General features: G+C 41.6%; 1 protein-coding gene across 9 annotated transcripts in view; it reads left to right on the top strand.

Annotated features, from left to right (window-relative positions):
• The window catches only part of LOC115150306 (pleckstrin homology domain-containing family A member 6), a 179,434-nt gene extending 159,387 nt beyond the window's left edge, over window positions 1-20,047 (top strand). For 8 of the 9 annotated variants that reach the window (XM_029693453.1, XM_029693447.1, XM_029693452.1 and 5 more), the window contains 7 exons: window positions 5,212-5,318; window positions 5,578-5,733; window positions 8,715-8,870; window positions 11,909-12,036; window positions 12,282-12,439; window positions 15,091-15,198; window positions 19,222-20,047. In XM_029693453.1, the coding sequence (XP_029549313.1) occupies window positions 5,212-5,318; window positions 5,578-5,733; window positions 8,715-8,870; window positions 11,909-12,036; window positions 12,282-12,439; window positions 15,091-15,188 (803 nt within the window). In that variant the 3' untranslated portion in view covers window positions 15,189-15,198; window positions 19,222-20,047. The remainder of the gene's footprint in view (window positions 1-5,211; window positions 5,319-5,577; window positions 5,734-8,714; window positions 8,871-11,908; window positions 12,037-12,281; window positions 12,440-15,090; window positions 15,199-19,221) is intronic. The other variant, XM_029693449.1, reaches the window with a different exon arrangement.
• The last annotated feature ends 203 nt before the right edge of the window (window positions 20,048-20,250 follow it).

The following is a 20,250-nucleotide window of genomic DNA, read 5'->3' as shown; positions in this document are numbered from 1 at the left end:
TTTGTATGGCTTGCCATTCCAAATAAATGTAAGAAAATGTTTTGCTCATATAATTTAAAAACAAGTCGTTAGCTGTAGGCAAGGCCATAATCAAATACGTAAACTGGGATATGAATAAAGAGATAATCAAGGTGATTTTTCCACAAATAGACAGGTATTTTCTTTTCCACGGTAGCAAGATATTATCTATTTGTGCTAATTTTCTATTAAAACGTATTGTAGTGAGGTACATTTTTTCAGGATATGAATATCGAGTATGTCCACTTCACCGTAAGACCATTTTATTTGGTTGTAATCCAGAGAGGTTAGAAAAAGAATCTAGATCATCTATGAGGCTGTGGAGGGATCCAAATTGTGAATTTAAAAGAAGACATGAATCATCATCATAAAATTACATCTTTGTTTTTAAGGCGAAAGGGTGGTTGGTTGGGGTGGATGGATGGATGTGTGGGCTTATAACGTGAACGTTTAGCAAGCCAAAACTGTGTTTGAATCTCATCACGGACAACTTTGGCATTTTAGCTAATTAGCAACTTTGCAACTACAGTACTTAATACATTTTATCTAATTTGCAACTACTTAGCATGTTAGGTAATCATTCCCCGAACCCTAACCTTAACCTTTTAACCTAACCTTAAGCCGAGCTAGCAAGTGAGAAGAGCTTGCGACCATTTTTGTTTGGCATAACAACGTGGCTGCAAATCGAATGAACGACCAGTCAGCTTGACTGGGAAGTGAAGTGAATGTAAAGTGAGGTTTAATTTTAATTATACTTTATAAATGTTTTGTGTGACCAGTGTAATTGCTTTAAAAAATATGGTCATGCCATTGGTAGACATTTCAGCAGTACCTGATGCTCCTTAAGGTCTCAAAAAAGCCAAGAACATATCAATGGTAAAACAACAAGCACACAACACAGGATGTTTAAAAGACTGAAGCATTAGAAGCATAATTTCTTAAATGTATTTAAGCTTTATTTTATCAGGGAGTCCCATTGAGATCAAGTCCTCGTTTCCAGGGCAGCACTGCAGGAACATAATTGACAAAATGTACAACAAACACAATGTAGTAAAACATACAATATTACAAGCAATTTAAGAACAAACACATTCCTCAAAACTGCACCACCCGGGAGGCTCCATTTTAACTGTTCTGATTGGTCCCAGAAACCGATGGGTTGGGCCAGAACGAGAACATACCAGTGGAGGCTCCTCAGGGGAAGAAGGGGAGGACCATCCTCCTCCGTGAATTTCATATAAAATTGTAAAACATGGAAAAAGTTATTATTTTTATATAAAACTATACTAAATATATTCACGTCACCAAATAATTGACTAAAACACACTGTTTTGCAATGAAGGTCTACAGTAGCCTCAACAGCACTCTGTAGGGTAGCACCATGGTGTAGCCGGAGGACAGCTAGCTTCCGTCCTCCTCCTGGTACATTGACTTCAGTACAAAACCTAGCCATCAACAAATACATTTCTTCAAAAATGAAGGAGAACAAGAGATAGAAAGAGAGAATTCGTAATTGTTTTTCACTTTCAGTTTCACTTAGCTGACAAATGCAGCTTGCTAGTTTAGTTACTCAAACATCCGGCTCAAACAGAGGGATGCTATGTTAGCTAGCTGGCTATGACTATCCAACACAACACCGGAACTCGTCCAAGTCAAGGTAAACTTTTGGTTTTATGAATTTATTGCCACTGGGGCCCGCCGACGTAATTGCTTACTAGCTATACACTGTAATGTTACCGCATCATTGTAGCGGATTTACTAAACCCATTAGTTCTATTAGCTATGTTGACTAGGACATTACTTTAACTAATACGGTGACAACAATGTAGCCTGTGTGTAGCGGTTATGACATGGTTTGGCTTGGAAAGGTTTTTTCGCCTGGTCACATACAGCTGATGTGTTGTTCATTGAAGTCCACAAAAGAAGGGAAAAGGTGAAATGAGGAGAGTGCATAGAGGCGAGAAGGAATACAATGTGGCTGCTATGAAAGTGAACTGTTTTTATGCATGATCAGGGGTGTATTCATTCCACCAATTCTATTAAAAAATGTTTCTTAAACGGAAACGAAACGAGGGATAAAAATACCTGAATTTGTCAAATTGAAATTCTCGTTTGCAACTGTTGGACTATTGATTACACCCTAGATAAGCTAGATGCAGGCACGAGTGTGCAAGGCGGTATTGCATGTTTCACTGTCTGTCCATGTGTCACTGTCTGTCATTTCAAATGTTTCTCTCGACCTGTGTGCACCTACATTGTAAACTTTAATTCATAGGCTAGGTTGTAGCAACCTCATGATGGGCATAGGGAAAATGTGAGTATCATGTAGTAGCCTAAACCTACTGATGTTACATTGAACAGGGTGAATGGAATATGAATGACAGTCATCCAACATGCTGTAATAGAAATAAGGCCATGCATGCTCATTCAAAAAATTATCGTCCTCACCCATCATAAACGGCACTGACCGCCACAAGAACCCACGTGGTGATATGAAAATGTGTCATTGGCTTTGATACTCTGATACAACACCTCTCATTTTGACGTCACCCCAACGACTTCATCGATAGCAGTCTCAGACTGAAGTATGTAGCGAACATAGATCAGAGGAAGAATTCAGTTTGAAGCATCAGGCAAAAGTTATGTACCACAAGATTTGATGTTATGACACTGGTTAAGAATGGGAGGGTCCAAGAAGTGCCGCTCAGCCCATCCACCCACCACAAGAGTGACCAGTAGGTCAGCCAGACCGCACAGCCAGGCTGAGCTGCCGGCACGCCTCGACCCTCAACAGTATAGTATGTAAATGTATAGTCAATACTTTAACTCTCTGCCCAAAACAATTTCCTTCCAATCTCTTTTTTTCAAATTTGCCAAGGGAAGGGTTTGGAACAAAGGTAAAAAAACAAAACAAAAATACATATACATATACAGGTAATTGCCAAAATAATAGAAACATTTAAGTGAATGTGGGGTAGAAAGTATATTGAAAGCAGGTGTGGTTCCTGAGTTAATTAATTAATTAACATAATGTATACAAATGCTGGGCAGGCCATTATTTTGGATACCATGGTTATGCCCCCATAGGATGACAATGCCCCCATCCACAGGGCACGAGTTGTCACTGAATGGTTTGATGAGCATGAAAACAGTGTTAACCATATGCCATGGCTGTCTCAGTCATCAGATCTCAACACAATTGAACACTTAGAGATTCTGGAGTGGCGCCTGAGACAGCGTTTTCCACCACCATCAACAAAACACCAAATTATGGAATTTCTTGTGGAAGCGTGGTGTCGCATCACTCCGATAGAGTTCCAGACACTTGTAGAATCTATGTCAAGGCGCATTGAAGCTGTTCTGGCTTGTGGTGGCCCAACGCCCTACACGTTATGTTGGTGTTTCCTTTATTTTGGCAGTTACATGTACATACAGAAACAGCACAGCCTCCATATAATTAATGTCATAGTAATAATGTAAAGCTCTCTTCGTTTTATTTACTTGCACAGAATATAGCTGGGTCGCCCCGCCTTGCCCGTAGGGTTCCACCGCCCTGCCTCGCCCTAAACCAACACACACTACTCAGCTTCAGGATCTTAGGGAAACATTCATTACTGACTTTGTGAGTGCTATGCCAGGGCCATAGCAACAACTCACAGGATGGCAGACCCCCAGTGTGAGGACTGAGCAGCCCAGCATCTAGGTATAGCCTGAAGAGGTATCTCCGTTGACGTGGTCATGTTTTCAATACAGACTCTGTCTTACTGTATTTAGTACAATGCCTCCATACATAACTTTACATTTCTGTCATCCATCGTGACATTGTGGGAGGATAACCAACCTTCCAATTAATGGCAATGCATTTCTTCGCCGCTATAAATGTTAGGTTACACAGTTTCTCCTGATAACAGACTCCAGTATCAACATTTAAAAGCAAACAAAAACGGAGAGAATGTTCATCTGTAGACATGCTGAGATAAAAGAACATACTCTTTGCCAGAATTCAGACAGCTTTTCACAGGACACATTACCTTTTAAATGCTTCCAGTGCTTCAGTCTTTGAATCTTTGAATGTTTATGTTTACACTTTGTGGCAGCACTTTAACTGGGCCATTAAAGGTAGCAACTCTTTAAACGTAACTGGATAATTCCGCGAAACGTAAATGGATAGTTCAGCGAAATATTAAACGTAATGGGATAGTGCAGATGTTTGTTTCCATTCCTCGCAAGCACTTTATGGACTGCTCTAATGAGTGACTGCAATCCAGACTTTGGTTTTGGTGGAAAAGTCTGCCAACAAATGCTAATGTTACAATTTTCAGATTTTTTAAAATACTTTACACAGCATAGAAGTGTTACTGTTTTGGATAAAAAATGTCAATATATTTTTCCAAACACCCTCTGTATTGTGTGAGTATTGTTTATCCATTGATATGTTCTAGGGGCCATTTTGAGACCTTAAGGAGCATCACGTACTGCTGGAATGCCTACCAATGGCATTTCCATCTTTTTGTGAGAAATAACACTGCTCACTCAAAACATTAAAAAAAGGATTTATGAAGTATAAATAGCCCAAAAAGATTGAACTAATGATTAGTAAATGGTTTATGACGACCCATATTAAACATCTTATGAATTATCTTATGAATAATTATTAAATACTTTCAAAGTTGATTATAAATGTCTGAATAACTACCTTACTAACTTTACAGATGTGGGAGTAATGATTCATAAATGATGAATAAACTATTTACTAATCTATTATAAATGCTTTATTACAAGGGAGTATTATGGGGGTATTATTACAAGGGGGTATTATGCTACCTTTTTCTGATCTAATCCCAAACTGTTCGATAGCAGACTCATTGGAATGAAATCCTGTTTATAATCAGAAATGAAAGAATGTCATCAACTAAAATATCAGAATATTTACTGTATATATAAATATAATTAGATTACTAATCCTCAGGACTAGCTGTACCTTATTAAAGTCAATTGTTTACATAATAATAGATTGGATTATGTAACCCCAATGACTCATCCTCTGTGTGTCTGCGTCCAAACAGCACCCTATTGCCTACATAGTGCTCTATGGGCCCTGATCAAAAGTAGTGCACGATATAGGAATGTAGTGCCATTTGGGACACAACCTGTGTCATCCTCTGACATGCTTTTTGTCTCTCTCCTGTCCAGTGGGGATCGTTCCTCCCAGGACTAAGTCTCCCCTGGAGGACCAGGGCCAATCCTACGACCATGGAATCTCCCGACGCAACGGCAAGGTGCCTAATGGAATCTCCAGGGTAGGCAGCATGCCAGAGAGGGATTCATGGAGCTCAGGAAACTCACAGGCTATATGCATTATATTTTATGATCCATACACATTATGTGTTGTAACTATATTATGATAGTGTTACTCCTTGATGTTGCCTTTATGTTGTGGTGGTGGGCCTATGTCTGGTATATTGAATGGTGCTGTCAAATGTATCTTTTAAAGAGCAATACATTTGATGCTTCATCATATGATTGACATGTTATTCCCATGTCATTCCCCTCTCCCAGGAGCGTCCGAAGAGTGCGGTGTTCCCGGCGGAGGTGAAGTCCAAGATGAGCGTTGAGGAGCAAAACGAGCGTATCCGTAGGAACCAGAGCAGCTCCGTCAGGGACAAGAGACGCAGTCTGAACCTGGGTAGCCAGGCTGGTACCAACTACAGAGTGGTAGGCTATCACTTCTATTTACATGTACAGTACCTGTCAAAAGTTTGGACACACCTACTCATTCAAGGGTTTTTCTTTATTTTTTACAATTTTCTACATTGTAGAAAAATAGGGAAGACATCAAAACTTTTAAATAACACATATGGAATCATGTACAGTGAGGGAAAAAAGTATTTGATCCCCTGATTTTGTACATTTGCCCACTGACAAAGAAAGGATCAGTCTATAATTTTAATGGTAGGTTTATTTGAACAGTGAGAGACATAATAACAACAAAAAAATCCAGAAAAACGCATGTCAAAAATGTTATAAATTGATTTGCATTTTAATGAGGGAAATAAGTATTTGACCCCCTCTCAATCAGAAAGATTTCTGGCTCCCAGGTGTCTTTTATACAGGTAATGAGCTGAGATTAGGAGTACATTCTTAAAGGGAGTGCTCCTAATCTCAGTTTGTTACCTGTATAAAAGACACCTGTCCACAGAAGCAATCAATCAATCAGATTCCAAACTCTCCACCATGGCCAAGACCAAAGAGCTCTCCAAGGATGTCAGGGACAAGATTGTAGACCTACACAAGGCTGGAATGGGCTACAAGACCATCGCCAAGCAGCTTGGTAGAAGGTGACAACAGTTGGTGCGACTATTCGCAAATGGAAGAAACACAAAAGAACTGTCAATCTCCCTCGGCCTGGGGCTCCATGCAAGATCTCACCTCATGGAGTTGCAATTAATTTTTTAACATTTTAGCAGACGCTCTTATCCAGAGCGACTTACAGTAGTGAATGCATACATTTTTTTTCTTTCTCCGTACTGGTCCCCCGTGGGAATCGAACCCACAACCCTGGCGTTGCAAACACCATGCTCTACTAACTGAGCCACACGGGACCGATCATGAGAACGGTGAACAATCAGCCCAGAACTACACGGGAGGATCTTGTCAATGATCTCAAGGCAGCTGGGACCATAGTCACCAAGAAAACAATTGGTAACACACTACGCCGTGAAGGACTGAAATCCTACAGCGCCCGCAAGGTCCCCCTGCTCAAGAAAGCACATATACATGCCCGTCTGAAGTTTGCCAATGAACATCTGAGTGATTCAGAGGACAACTGGGTGAAAGTGTTGTGGTCAGATGAGACCAAAATGGAGCTCTTTCGCAAGAAAAAGAAAGCAGGGGGAAACCTCGAAACCTTAATGACTTGGAGAAGATCTGCAAAGAGGAGTGGGACAAAATCCCTCCTGAGATGTGTGCAAACCTGGTGGCCAACTACAAGAAACGTCTGACCTCTGTGATTGCCAATAAAGGTTTTGCCACCAAGTACTAAGTCATGTTTTGCAGAGGGGTCAAATATTTATTTCCCTCATTAAAATGCAAATCAATTTATAACGTTTTTGACATGCGTTTTTCTGGATGTTTTTGTTGTTATTCTGTCTCTCACTGTTCAAATAAACCTACCATTAAAATTATAGACTGATCATTTCTTTGTCAGTGGGCAAACGTACAAAATAAGCAGGGTATCAAATACTTTCTTCCCTCACTGTAGTAACCATAAAAGTGTTAAACAAATCAAAATATATTTGAGATTCTTCAAAGTAGCGAGCCTTGCCTGCCTTTGCCTTGATGTAGCTTTGCACACTCTTGGCATTCTCTCAACCAGCTTCACCTGGTATGCTTTTCCAACAGTCTTGAAGGAGTTCCCAGATATGGTGAGCACTTGTTGGCTGCTTTTCCTTCACTCTGCAGTCCAACTCATCCCAAACCATCTCAATTGGGTTGAGGTCGGGTGATTGTGGAGGCCAGGTCATCTGATGCAGCACTCCATCACTCTCTTTCTTGGTCAAATAGCCCTTACAAATCAAATCAAATCAAATGTGTCACATACACATGGTTAGCAGATGTTAATGCGAGTGTAGCAAAAGGCTTGTGCTTCTAGTTCTGCTTCTGAAAGTGCAGTAATATCTAACAAGTAATCTAACACTTCTCCAACAACTACCTTATACACACAAATCTAAAGGGGTGAATTAGAATATGTACATGTAAGTATATGGATGAGCGATGGCCGAGCGGCAGCCTGGAGGTGTGTTTTGGGTCATTGTCCTGTTGAATAACAAATGATAGTCCCACTAAGTGCAAACCAGATGGGATGGCGTATCACTGCAGAATGCTGTGGTAGCCATGCTGGTGAAGTGTGCCTTGAATTCTAAATAAATCACGGACAGTGTCACCAGCAAAGCACTCCCACACCATCACACCTCCTCATCCATGCTTCACGGTGCGAACCACACTTGGAGATCATCCGTTCACCTACTCTGTGTCTCACAAAGACACGGCAGTTGGAAACAAAAATCTCAAATTTGGACTCATCAGACTAAAGGATAGATTTCCACCGGTCTGACGTCCATTGATCGTGTTTCTTGACCCAAGCAAGTCTCTTATTCTTATTGGCGTCCTTTAGTAGTGGTTTCTTTGCAGCAAATCGACCATGAAGTCCTGATTCACACAGTCTCCTCTGAACAGCTGCTTTGAGATGTGTCTGTTACTTGAACTCTGTGAAGCATTTATTTGTGCTGCAATTTCTGAGGCTGGAAACTCTAATGAACTTATCCTCTGTTAATTGAAATGCATTCCAGGTGACTACCTCATGAAGCTGGTTGAGAAAATGCCAAGAGTGTGAAAAGCTGTCATCAAGGCAAAGGGTGGCTACTTTGAAGAATCTATTATACAATGTAGAAAATATTAAAAATAAAGAAAAACCCTTGAATGAGTAGGTGTCCAAACTTTTGACTGGTACAGTATATGTACCTCTATGAGCTAGCCACAAGGAATATGTACTGCATGTTGAAATGTATTATAAAGGAAGATCCAGTATATTGTTCTGGCCTCTTGTCTATCTTTCCGGGCCATGTTGATTGGCTGAGCCCTTGGCTCAGCCTCCTAGTCTCTTTCCTGATTGGTTATCTCTGTGTGTGTGTGTCCAGGTGAGGCGGAGGCTGACAACCCATGAGGTGGACATCAAGGACCTGGAGGCTGCAGTACGGGGGGAAGGGGTTCAAGAGTCACCCCGGGAGGAGATTGCTCGCCTCAGACGGTTACAGATGGAACCTGACCAGTACAACCTGGACATCAGCAAAGAGGTTAGACACACTCTGACCAACAACCACACTATGTGATACAATCATTATGTGACTATGATCCAGTCGTGATGTGGTATAGTTGTGCTTAATGCATAGTTATTTAAACACTTTGGGAAAAGCTTATTTCAGTTATTTCAGTAACAATTCATTCTGTGGAGCTCTTTCAGCTGGTATTTGTCTGGTATAAAAAAATGCTGTGATAATTAACAAGTCAAATTACATTTTTATTGGTCACATACACATATTTAGAAGATGTTTTTGCGGGTGTAGTGAAATGCTTGTGTTCCTAGCTCCAACAGTGCAGTAATATCTAACAATTTACAACAATACACACAAATCTAAAAGTAAAATAATGGAATTAATAAATAAATAAATATTAGGTCGAGCAATGTTGGAGTGGCATTGACTAGAATACAGTAGAATAGAATACAGTATGTATGTATGTATTTATGAATAAGTATGTAAACATTATTAATTCTTAAGGATCGGCGTTCCGTCAATGGGACAGTTGTAAATCATGCAGCTCGTTATATCAAGATTTAAGAGTAAGATTTTAGAGTAAAAACAAATGTCGGTACATAGAAGTGTCTTATATCGGCTGAAAGCTTAAATTCTTGTTAATATAACTGCACTGTCCAATTTACAGTAGCTATTACTGCGAAAATGCCAACCCGATAGGTTTGATAAATTCACCTCTGAAGGTGAAATGTGTACTTACATTCTGAAATCTTGCTCTGATTTATCATCCAAAGGGTCCCAGAGATAACATGAAGTGTCGTTTTGTTAGATAAAATCCTTTTTCATATCGAAAAAGGGCCATATAGCACACGTGATCAATTTTGTTTCCATTCATTCAATTTGCAAACAAAAGAATCTGTGAAAATCTCACCCTAAACGGTGTTTGAACGAGTCAAATCACATTCGTATGTATTCCTTCGATATCCTAGAAGGTAACAAGACTTCACTATATCATTAGGGGTGTAGTATATCCTATAGGACACCATATTTGGTCAGAGAACGACGCCTTCATGGCACGCCGATGACACGGGCGGCCATCACTTGAAGGACTGTATCTTTGTCAAATAAGCACCAATCGGGGTCAAGCTAGATAGCCAATGAACTGGGCTTTACGGGAGTATCCGGAAACCCTGTCTCAGTCGCAAAATGTAGACACTAACCTTTTGCGATAGCATGCCTTTTCCTTTTGGACACAACGTATAAGAATATTATAAAGTTATGAAAACTGGTTGTTTGGCAAATGTTGAACTTATAATATGGCTACTAATAATTGGAAAGCTAAATCAATGTCCAAGTATACAGATTTGATGATATTCTTGCAGAAAAATGGAATATGAACGCGAATGTCTCATTCACGATTTGCCCAAATGTACCTAGGGACTTGACACTAAAAGTCTTGTTCGCAAATTTTTCATGTTATCCATCTGAAACTTTGCACATACACTGATGCCATCTTGTGGACACTATCGGAATTACACCTATAGTGATGGCTATAATTATTACCTTTCTCTTGCATTTCAAAGATGGTGGTAGAAAATACAGTTTAAAAAATATATATTCTACCACATCTATTGTGTTATTTCCCCTACATTCATTTCACATTTCAACAAACTTCAAAGTGTTTCCTTTCAAATGGTACCAAGAATATGCATATCCTTGCTTCAGGGCCTGAGCTACAGGCAGTTAGACCTGGGTATTTCATTTAGGCAAAAATCTTAAAAAACTGGGCTATTATTAAAGTGACCAGTGAATCCATGTCTATGTATATAGGGCAGCAGCCTCTAAGGTGCAGGGTTGAGTAACCGGGTAGTAGCCGGCTAGTGATGGCTATTTAACAGTCTGATGGCCTTGAGATAGAAGCTTTTTTTCAGTCTCTCTGTCCCAGCTTTGATGCACCTGTACTGACCTCGCCTTCTGGATGATAGCGGGGTGAACAGGCAGTGGCTCGGGTGGTTGATGTTCTTTATCTTTTTATCCTTCCTGTGACATCGGGTGCTGTAGGTGTCCTGGAGGGCTGGTAGTTTTCCCCCGGTGATGCGTTGTGCAGACCGCATTACCCTCTGGAGAGTCCTGCGGTTGCGGGTTGTGCAGTTGCCGTGCCAGGCGGTGATTCACCACACTGTCTATGTGTGGGTGAACCATTTCAGATCGTAAATGATGTGTACGCCGAGGAACTTGAAGCTTTCCACCTCATCCACTGTGGTCCTGTCAATGTGGATAGGGATGTGCTCCCTCTGCTTTTTTCTGCTTCTTCGTTTTGTTTGACTTTGAGGGAGAGGTTATTTTCCTGGCACCACTCCGCCAGGTCCATCACCTGTTAGTACACACTAAGTGGTAATGAAGATGTAGAGGAGGCGGCTCATTAGAATATTTTGGGGCATGGTTTGAACACAGCTCTTTTTGTGCAACCGTGAGTTTTTGTCATTCCATTTGATTTAATCTGTTACATGTTAAATATGATAACGGTTAGTGACGGTGTTTTGTGAAAGACTCATGTATGGCCTGTGTCAATTGAAAGTGATGTGTAAATCAATGGTTCTCAATTCTCTCCTCAGGGACCCCCAGTCGTTCCAGATCTAGCACACCTGTTTCAACTCACAATAATAAAACCTATGGAATTGTAACAATATAATATCGCTAACCAGAAGAAATAACCCAGTATTGTTCTTCAAACGGTTATTTCTAGAACCTTGAAATGGTTCTATACAGCATCAAAAAGAGTTGTGACAATAGCAGAACCTTTGGTGCTATATAGAGCCTTTTTGTTTATAGTTTGTTATTGAATCATAGGAAGGGTTCTTTATTGCACCATAAACGGTTCTGCTATCGTTGCGAGCTAAATAATCCTTATTTGGCCCTATATAGAAAGGTTTGTTTTTAGTGTGTGCTGGCTTCAAATATTTTTCCACAATTGCTCATTACTTGTATACGTAAAGTTTTTTTCTAATTGCAAACCAAGTATATAGTGGGCCATAAAATAAAAGATGACCAAACCTCATCTGTAACTCATCTGTCCTCAGCTGTGTGCTCCAGACAAGGTTCTGATTCCGGAGCGCTACCTGGACGTGGACACTCCTCTCAGCCCAGAGGAGCAAAAGGAGAAACAGAAGAAAGTAGAGAGGATCAAGACGCTCATTGCCAAATCAAAGTATGTACAGACACTACTGAACTACTATCTAACACAGATCTCACACAGTACAGCAGTGTATTTAGCCAAAGTTTGGCTAAACGTTCTCCCCTCTACTGATTATCTGATTCACATCTGAATGATGGGATGCCACATGTTCTGTATAAAAGGTATAATTTAATCTCCTTTCTCTTGCGCTCTACTCCTTTTCTTTGTCACTCTCTCGCCCTCCTCTCCCCCTCCCCTCTGCCCGTCACTCCCTCCAGTCTCCAGAACGTGGTTCCCCTATTGGACGGTCCTACAGAGGGGGTTGGTTCCCACCACCAGGGTAACCCAGAGCAGCAGCTCCAGGACCAGGAGAAGAGGATTGAGATCTCCTGTGCCCTGGCCACCGAGGCCTCGCGACGCTCCCGTCTGCTCTCCGGTGAGGACGCCGCCGCAGCCTGCCGCTCCACCGCCACCACCCCGATCACCCTGTCGCTACGGTTATCCCCCTCACGGTTATCGTTACCCACCCCGGCCCCGTCGCCCCCCTGTCATTGAGAGAACCCCCCAGCAACGAGTGGCGATGTGTTGCTGCAACACCCCCCACGCCAACCAAAACCCCTTCTCTCTCTGCCTCTATGATACACATGTCCACCACCAACCACACGTGTTCAACCCTTCTCCAGCTGTGTGCATCACATTCAACATCCCTAACAGCTGTGTTGGGATTAGATTGGAGGTTAACCTAGTCAAACTGCCTTGTTATATTAAAAACATCTGGGGATAAAATATACAATGAGGGCCAGTTCCATCAACTTTAAAATCCCAATGTAACTCCTAGTTAAACCTCACTGTCAATTGTCTGTGAACGACTACACTATCCATCACTTAACCCCAGCCAATCACACCCTCACTCCATCTGCTGTATTGCAATACAATCCACTATCCACTACCCACTCCCTACCTAACCTCAACAACACCTTCACTCCCTCGCTGTCTGCAGCAGAGTCCACCAAGGGAAGTATGTAACAAGCTTCTCATACAAGTTCTGATATAGGATCAGGTTCCCCCTGTCATCTTATTCAATGTGATCTAAAAGGCATAACTGATCCTAGATCAGCACTCCTACTCTGAGACACTCTAAATTCAGGTCCTGAGCTCAGATACACCTATCTGTATCCGCTCTTACTGAAAATGCTTATTAACCTTGTCCATTCACTGGGCATCCTAAAACAGTGGCACATTTTCACTGTCCCTAGAGCCAAAGATTAACAGAGATTTGATCAATTCAGATAAACCGAGATTTAGAATATGAAAGTGTTGCCATGTTGCCACCAGATGTTCCAGGATGATATTCTTCCACTGAGAAATGCAAGTTAGAATGGAATGTTATGGAACGTCTGGTGCTAGCAGGGAAGATAGTTCACCAAACTCTTATCTCTGGCTCTGCCTGTTTCACTGTCTGCCTCACTACCCTATTCCTCCACTCCCCACAATATTCACTGTCTGCCTCACTACCCTATTCCTCCACTCTCCACAATATTCACTGTCTGCCTCACTACCCTATTCCTCCACTCCCCACAATATTCACTGTCTGCCTCACTACCCTATTCCTCCACTCCCCACAATATTCACTGTCTGCCTCACTACCCTATTCCTCCACTCCCCACAATATTCACTGTCTGCCTCACTACCCTATTCCTCCACTCTCCACAATATTCACTGTCTGCCTCACTACCCTATTCCTCCACTCCCCACAATATTCACTGTCTGCCTCACTACCCTATTCCTCCACTCCCCACAATATTCACTGTCTGCCTCACTACCCTATTCCTCCACTCCCCACAATATTCACTGTCTGCCTCACTACCCTATTCCTCCACTCCCCACAATATTCACTGTCTGCCTCACTACCCTATTCCTCCACTCCCCACAATATTCACTGTCTGCCTCACTACCCTATTCCTCCACTCCCCACAATATTCACTGTCTGCCTCACTACCCTATTCCTCCACTCCCCACAATATTCACTGTCTGTCTCACTACCCTATTCTTCCACTCCCCACAATATTCACTGTCTGCCTCACTACCCTATTCCTCCACTCTCCAAAATATTCACTGTCTGTCCCACTACCCCTCTCCTCCACTCCCCACAATATTCACTGTGTCTCACTACCCCATTCCTCCTCTCCCCACAATATTCCCTGTCTGCCTCACTACCCTATTCCTCCACTCCCCACAATATTCACTGTCTGTCCCACTACCCCTCTCCTCCACTCTCCACAATATTCACTGTCTGTCCCACTACCCCACTACCCCACTCCTCCACTCTCCACAATATTCACTGTCTGTCTCATTACCCCACTCCTCCTCTCTCCACAATATTCACTACACACGCTGATGCTCCACTGTCTGAACCTAGAGGCTCTCCTATAGTTAGATCGACAGTTTCCGTTTGCTCAAAACTACGACACAATTTCTTACTGCTTACCCTCTGTCTCTGCCCCCCTACCCACAACCAACAACATAATGGCATCATGGTTAACTTTATGATTAGGGGAAATTGAACATCATCTTGTCAGCTTTAAGTGATGAGCTGAAGGAAAACAAAACTGGCTTGATTTATCAACTCTTATTAGTATTCATTAGTATTCAGTCATACTGTGTGCTGCCTGCTGTCAGTCGTGGTCATAAAAACATGGTCCAGCTGCACAGAGTTCAAACCATGTTTGTGCTATATACTGTATACTGTATATCTCTGTTTCTCTGGTGATGCCAGATAGCAACTATTTTACTTTGTCTAGCCTCCAGAAAAGCACTTTTCAATGTATTTTTTAAGTGTTCTGAATGTGTGTATGCGAACTCCAAATCCAGGTGCAACGGCTTTATCATAGTATACACGCTACATCCTCTTGCTTCCTCAGTACAGAGCTACAGGCTAAGCACCATTCATCTTGTGAGGTGATGTGAGGGCACTGTCTCCCCTGGTGTATCTCCCTCACTCTACCTACCCTTTTTAAATTGCTTTACACCTTTATGTTTTGCTATTTGTTTTGCTCGTTCTCACGTCACACCCCCATTCCATTCCAGCCCAGTGCGCCCCCAGCTCCCTCGCCTCCCCGACCAGCCTGGCCCCTCCCCCCTCCTCCACTGGCTTCTCCGACTCCGCCCACATCATGAAGGTGTGAGTCTGTGAAGGTGAGTCCCCGCCCACCAACCACACCTACCTCCTCCCTTAACCCCCCACTCCCCCTTAACCCCTCTCTGGTTGCCGTCCTCCTACCTCTCCTGGTTTGGGCAGGGCTCTCTGTTTTTCCCTCAGGTGATGTCTTGACCAATGGCAGCAGGTGGACATCAAGGGATATTTTATTGTTACCTTTTATAACTATCTGCTTTGCTCAATTGTTTTACTAACTGGAAAAAAGTTCAGAATGCACTCAATGGCCAGTGTTAACATGAGATTTTTGCTAAGTATACCAAAATAAGCATACACCAATAGTATATTACTACCAGTCCTTTTCATTATACTGTACTCATTTAAAGGTACGGAAACCATTAATCAATACAGATATAGCAGTGAACTATCCTTTTAAGATTTATGACTATTATCACAGGGTCAGATCAGTGGGGCTAAGCTGTTATTACTATTATCACGGGGTCAGATCAGTATGGATAAGCTGTTATTACTATTATCACGGGGTCAGATCAGTGGGGCTAAGCTGTTATTACTATTATCACAGTGTCAGATCAGTAGGGATAAGCTGTTATTACTATTATCACAAGGTCAGATCAGTGGGGCTAAGCTGTTATTACTATTATCACAGGGTCAGATCAGTAGGGATAAGCTGTTATTACTATTATCACAGTGTCAGATCAGTGGGGCTAAGCTGTTATTACTATTTTCACAGTGTCAGATCAGTAGGGATAAGCTGTTATTACTATTATCACAGTGTCAGATCAGTAGGGATAAGCTGTTATTACTATTATCACAGTGTCAGATCAGTAGGGATAAGCTGTTATTACTATTATCACAGTGTCAGATCAGTATGGATAAGCTGTTATTACTATTATCACTGGGTCAGATCAGTGGGGATAAACTGTTACTATTATCACAGGGTCAGATCAGTAGGGATAAGCTGTTGTTACTATTATCACAGGGTCAGATCAGTGGGGCTAAGCTGTTATTACTATTATCACAGTGTCAGATCAGTAGGGATAAGCTGTTATTACTATTATCACAGTGTCAGATCAGTAGGGATAAGCTGTTATTACTATTATCACAGTGTCAGATCAGTAGGGATAAGCTGTTATTACTATTATCACAGGGTCAGATCAGTGGGGCTAAGCTGTTATTACTATTATCACAGTGTCAGATCAGTAGGGATAAGCTGTTATTACTATTATCACAGTGTCAGATCAGTAGGGATAAGCTGTTATTACTATTATCACAGGGTCAGATCAGTAGGGATAAGCTGTTATTACTATTATCACAGTGTCAGATCAGAAGGGATAAGCTGTTATTACTATTATCACAGGGTCAGATCAGTAGGGATAAGCTGTTATTACTATTATCACAGGGTCAGATCAGTAGGGATAAGCTGTTATTACTATTATCACGGGGTTAGATCAGTGGGGCTAAGCTGTTATTACTATTATCACAGGGTCAGATCAGTAGGGATAAGCTGTTATTACTATTATCACAGGGTCAGATCAGTAGGGATAAGCTGTTATTACTATTATCACAGTGTCAGATCAGTGGGGCTAAGATGTTATTACTATTATCACAGGGTCAGATCAGTAGGGATAAGCTGTTATTACTATTATCACAGTGTCAGATCAGTGGGGCTAAGCTGTTATTACTATTATCACAGTGTCAGATCAGTATGGATAAGCTGTTATTACTATTATCACAGGGTCAGATCAGTGGGGCTAAGCTGTTATTACTATTATCACAGTGTCAGATCAGTAGGGATAAGCTGTTATTACTATTTTCACAGTGTCAGATCAGTAGGGATAAGCTGTTATTACTATTATCACAGTGTCAGATCAGTAGGGATAAGCTGTTATTACTATTATCACAGTGTCAGATCAGTAGGGATAAGCTGTTATTACTATTATCACAGTGTCAGATCAGTATGGATAAGCTGTTATTACTATTATCACAGGGTCAGATCAGTAGGGATAAACTGTTATTACTATTATCACAGTGTCAGATCAGTAGGGATAAGCTGTTATTACTATTATCACAGGGTCAGATCAGTGGGGCTAAGCTGTTATTACTATTATCACAGTGTCAGATCAGTAGGGATAAGCTGTTATTACTATTATCACAGTGTCAGATCAGTAGGGATAAGCTGTTATTACTATTATCACAGTGTCAGATCAGTATGGATAAGCTGTTATTACTATTACCACAGTGTCGGATCAGTATGGATAAGCTGTTATTACTATTATCACAGGGTCAGATCAGTATGGATAAGCTGTTATTACTATTATCACAGGGTCAGATCAGTAGGGATGTGTCCTAAATGGCACCCCATTCTCCATTTTGTCCAGAGGCCTATGGGACTAGGGTGGCATTTGGGATGCAGCCTCTATTTTTCTGCCTTGGACCAGTCAATTTAGAGCTTTACACGTTGAATAAAGCCAGGCTGCCACATCCAACACATATTCAGCAATGAACCCAAATTATGATAAACTGCTGTTTCAGACTTTGAAGCTAACAGACAGCACATTCAACTAATAAGAAGAGGATCACTCTTACTGTCAGCACTTTAGATTAATCATATCATGTGTACAGACTGGGATGAATACCAGATATTTTTAGTTAGTTTAAATAGTGCAGGATTAATACTGGGTGGTTACGACGGTAATTCAAGCAAAATCTTTATGAGCCCTCCAGAAGACATTCTTGTCATTTCTGGTCAAGAAATCAAACCTCAAAAACTATACTGATTTATTTCCCTTTCATTGTGTTTGGCAAAAACAACTCCAGATATCCGCCTTACTTTTAAACATTGGCAGGATCACACATGGCCCTTACAAAAGCCAAATTGAATGCAGACGTACACCAATGGCACAAGACTGCAATGCTTTAAAAGACCTTGAAGTCCATGATCCTTGAAGACCAAAGATCCTTGAAGTATCTTTGGTTCAAACCTAATGTCTTTCTGCTTGGCCTTTGATGTTCAGGGTGTATTGCCCATATACTCAAACCAAACATACTTCCATGACTTTCTATGATCATTGTTGTTGTTAAAATTATAAATCAGCACATTTCCTAAGACCATTGTGGACTTGTTTTACCCAAAATTACAACTATGCAGGAAAAGTATGTTCGCTGGAAAATTACTCAAGTTGATGTTGCACTGCGGCTTTCTTGGCCTGGTTGTGACAACTATTCAAGTCTTTCAATAACCACTCTCCAACATAACAGGGGCACCTCCTGTACTATGTGACAGAATTCTCAGCTGTGATTGGTTCAAACTCGCCTGGAGCGGTTGACCAAAATGAGGCAGCATAGAGAGTTGTCCTGTGGTCAAATTAGCATTTAGAGTCACATGAAGACATAACAGAAAGGGATCTCATATGAGTTCGGATGCATTTCCTTTCCTTGCTTTCAGTTTTCATTGTGTCTCTGTTTGAATGTTTTGTAAGAGTTTTTCTGGAGTTAAAGTGTATTCTCTCTCTCTCCTTCCCATCCTCCCTCTATCTACCACTGTATCTATATCACTGTCTCTATCTCTGTGTCTATCTCTATCTCTGTCTCTAACTTTGTCTCTATGTCTATCTTTGTCTCTATCTCTGTCTGTCTCTGTGTCCATCTTTGTCTCTGTGTTTATCTCTGTGTCTGTCTCTGTGTCTGTCTCTGTGTCTGTCTCTGTGTCTGTCTCTGTGTCCGTTTCTGTGTTTATCTATGTGTATATCTATGTCTCTATCTCTGTGTCTATCTCTGTGCCTATATATGTATCTATCTCTGTGTCTATCTCTGTGTCTATCTCTGTGTCTATCACTCTGTCTATCACTGTGTCTATCACTGTGTCTATCTTTGTGTCTATCTCTGCCTCTAACTCTGTGTCTATCTCTGTCTGTATCTCGGTGTATCCCTGTGTCTATCTCTGTGTCTGTCTCTGTGTCTGTCTCTGTGTCTATCTCTATCTCAATTCCTGTGTCTATGTCTATCTCTAATCCTCTCTTCCTCTCTCCCTTTTTCATCTCTAGCTCAAGCTCTGGCTGCCGTTAAGTTTGATGGCGCATCCTTCTGAGGATCCACTGGAATATAAAGAATAAGCCCAAAGAAACTGGTTTGGTTTAGTCTCTGACCGCACGCCCGCCAGTGTATAAAACAAACGACCTCCACAACAACACAACAGGAAAAAGGAAGCTGTCACAGGAAGTCTGGAAAGTTGGCCACCTGAGGACTTCTTCAAGCCAAACAGACTAATGATGGAGAAACTTAAACTTAATGACCACACCTCCCACCCACCCCAGGGGCTGTTATAACAGCATCCTCCACTCTCCCTCTGTCAATTACCGCACTTACACTCTTCCTCTCAGCCTAGGCCTGGAAGAAAAGAGCATCTCTATGAGGGTAGGAAAAGAAAACAAAACAAAAGCAAATGAAACACAATGCTGTAATTGTTCACAATTTTGGATGTAGACAATTTTTTGATGCAGCATCTGAAGCTACTAAACTAGCCATAGAGCAAGGGGTGTGTACAGTACATTACTCTAACATGGTCTCCGCAATGCTAAACAGACAGTAAGACAGTGTTTCTCTGTTACTCAGCTCAGAACGGTATCTGCTATGGAAAGATTAGAAGGACCACAGAGACTAGAAGCCAAGGACAGTAGAGTTTTGTGACTGAACGGTTCAGGAGGGCACTTATCGTACGTGATGCACAGATCTCAGTTAAGATGATTAGGGAAGAGGACTGGCTGAGCTGGACTTCAGGAAGAAGGGAGGAAGGTTTTTATTGGTGCAGAGAGTAGTAGAACAAATCAGACTGATGTGTTTAGTGTAACAGAAAAAGGTCACAGAGGAGAAGGAGGTGAACGGAGGGTGGTTCAAAAACCATGAAGAGATAAAAGTAGCAACAGTAACAGAATGGTACCAGAACAGAAAACAGCATCTTAAGAGCAATGTGGTCTTCTCTATTTGACCCCTGGGTCATGTAGTCTTGTTTCTGATTGTCCCCTGGGTCATTGTGTCTAACTCAGTTAAACAGCCCTTGACCCTCAGAGGCCATT

The sequence above is a fragment of the Salmo trutta genome, chromosome 16 (assembly GCF_901001165.1).
Source record: "Salmo trutta chromosome 16, fSalTru1.1, whole genome shotgun sequence".
Lineage (NCBI taxonomy): Eukaryota > Metazoa > Chordata > Actinopteri > Salmoniformes > Salmonidae > Salmo > Salmo trutta.
Note: the sequence above shows the minus strand (reverse complement) of the source record. Positions and strands in the feature narration are given on the sequence as shown.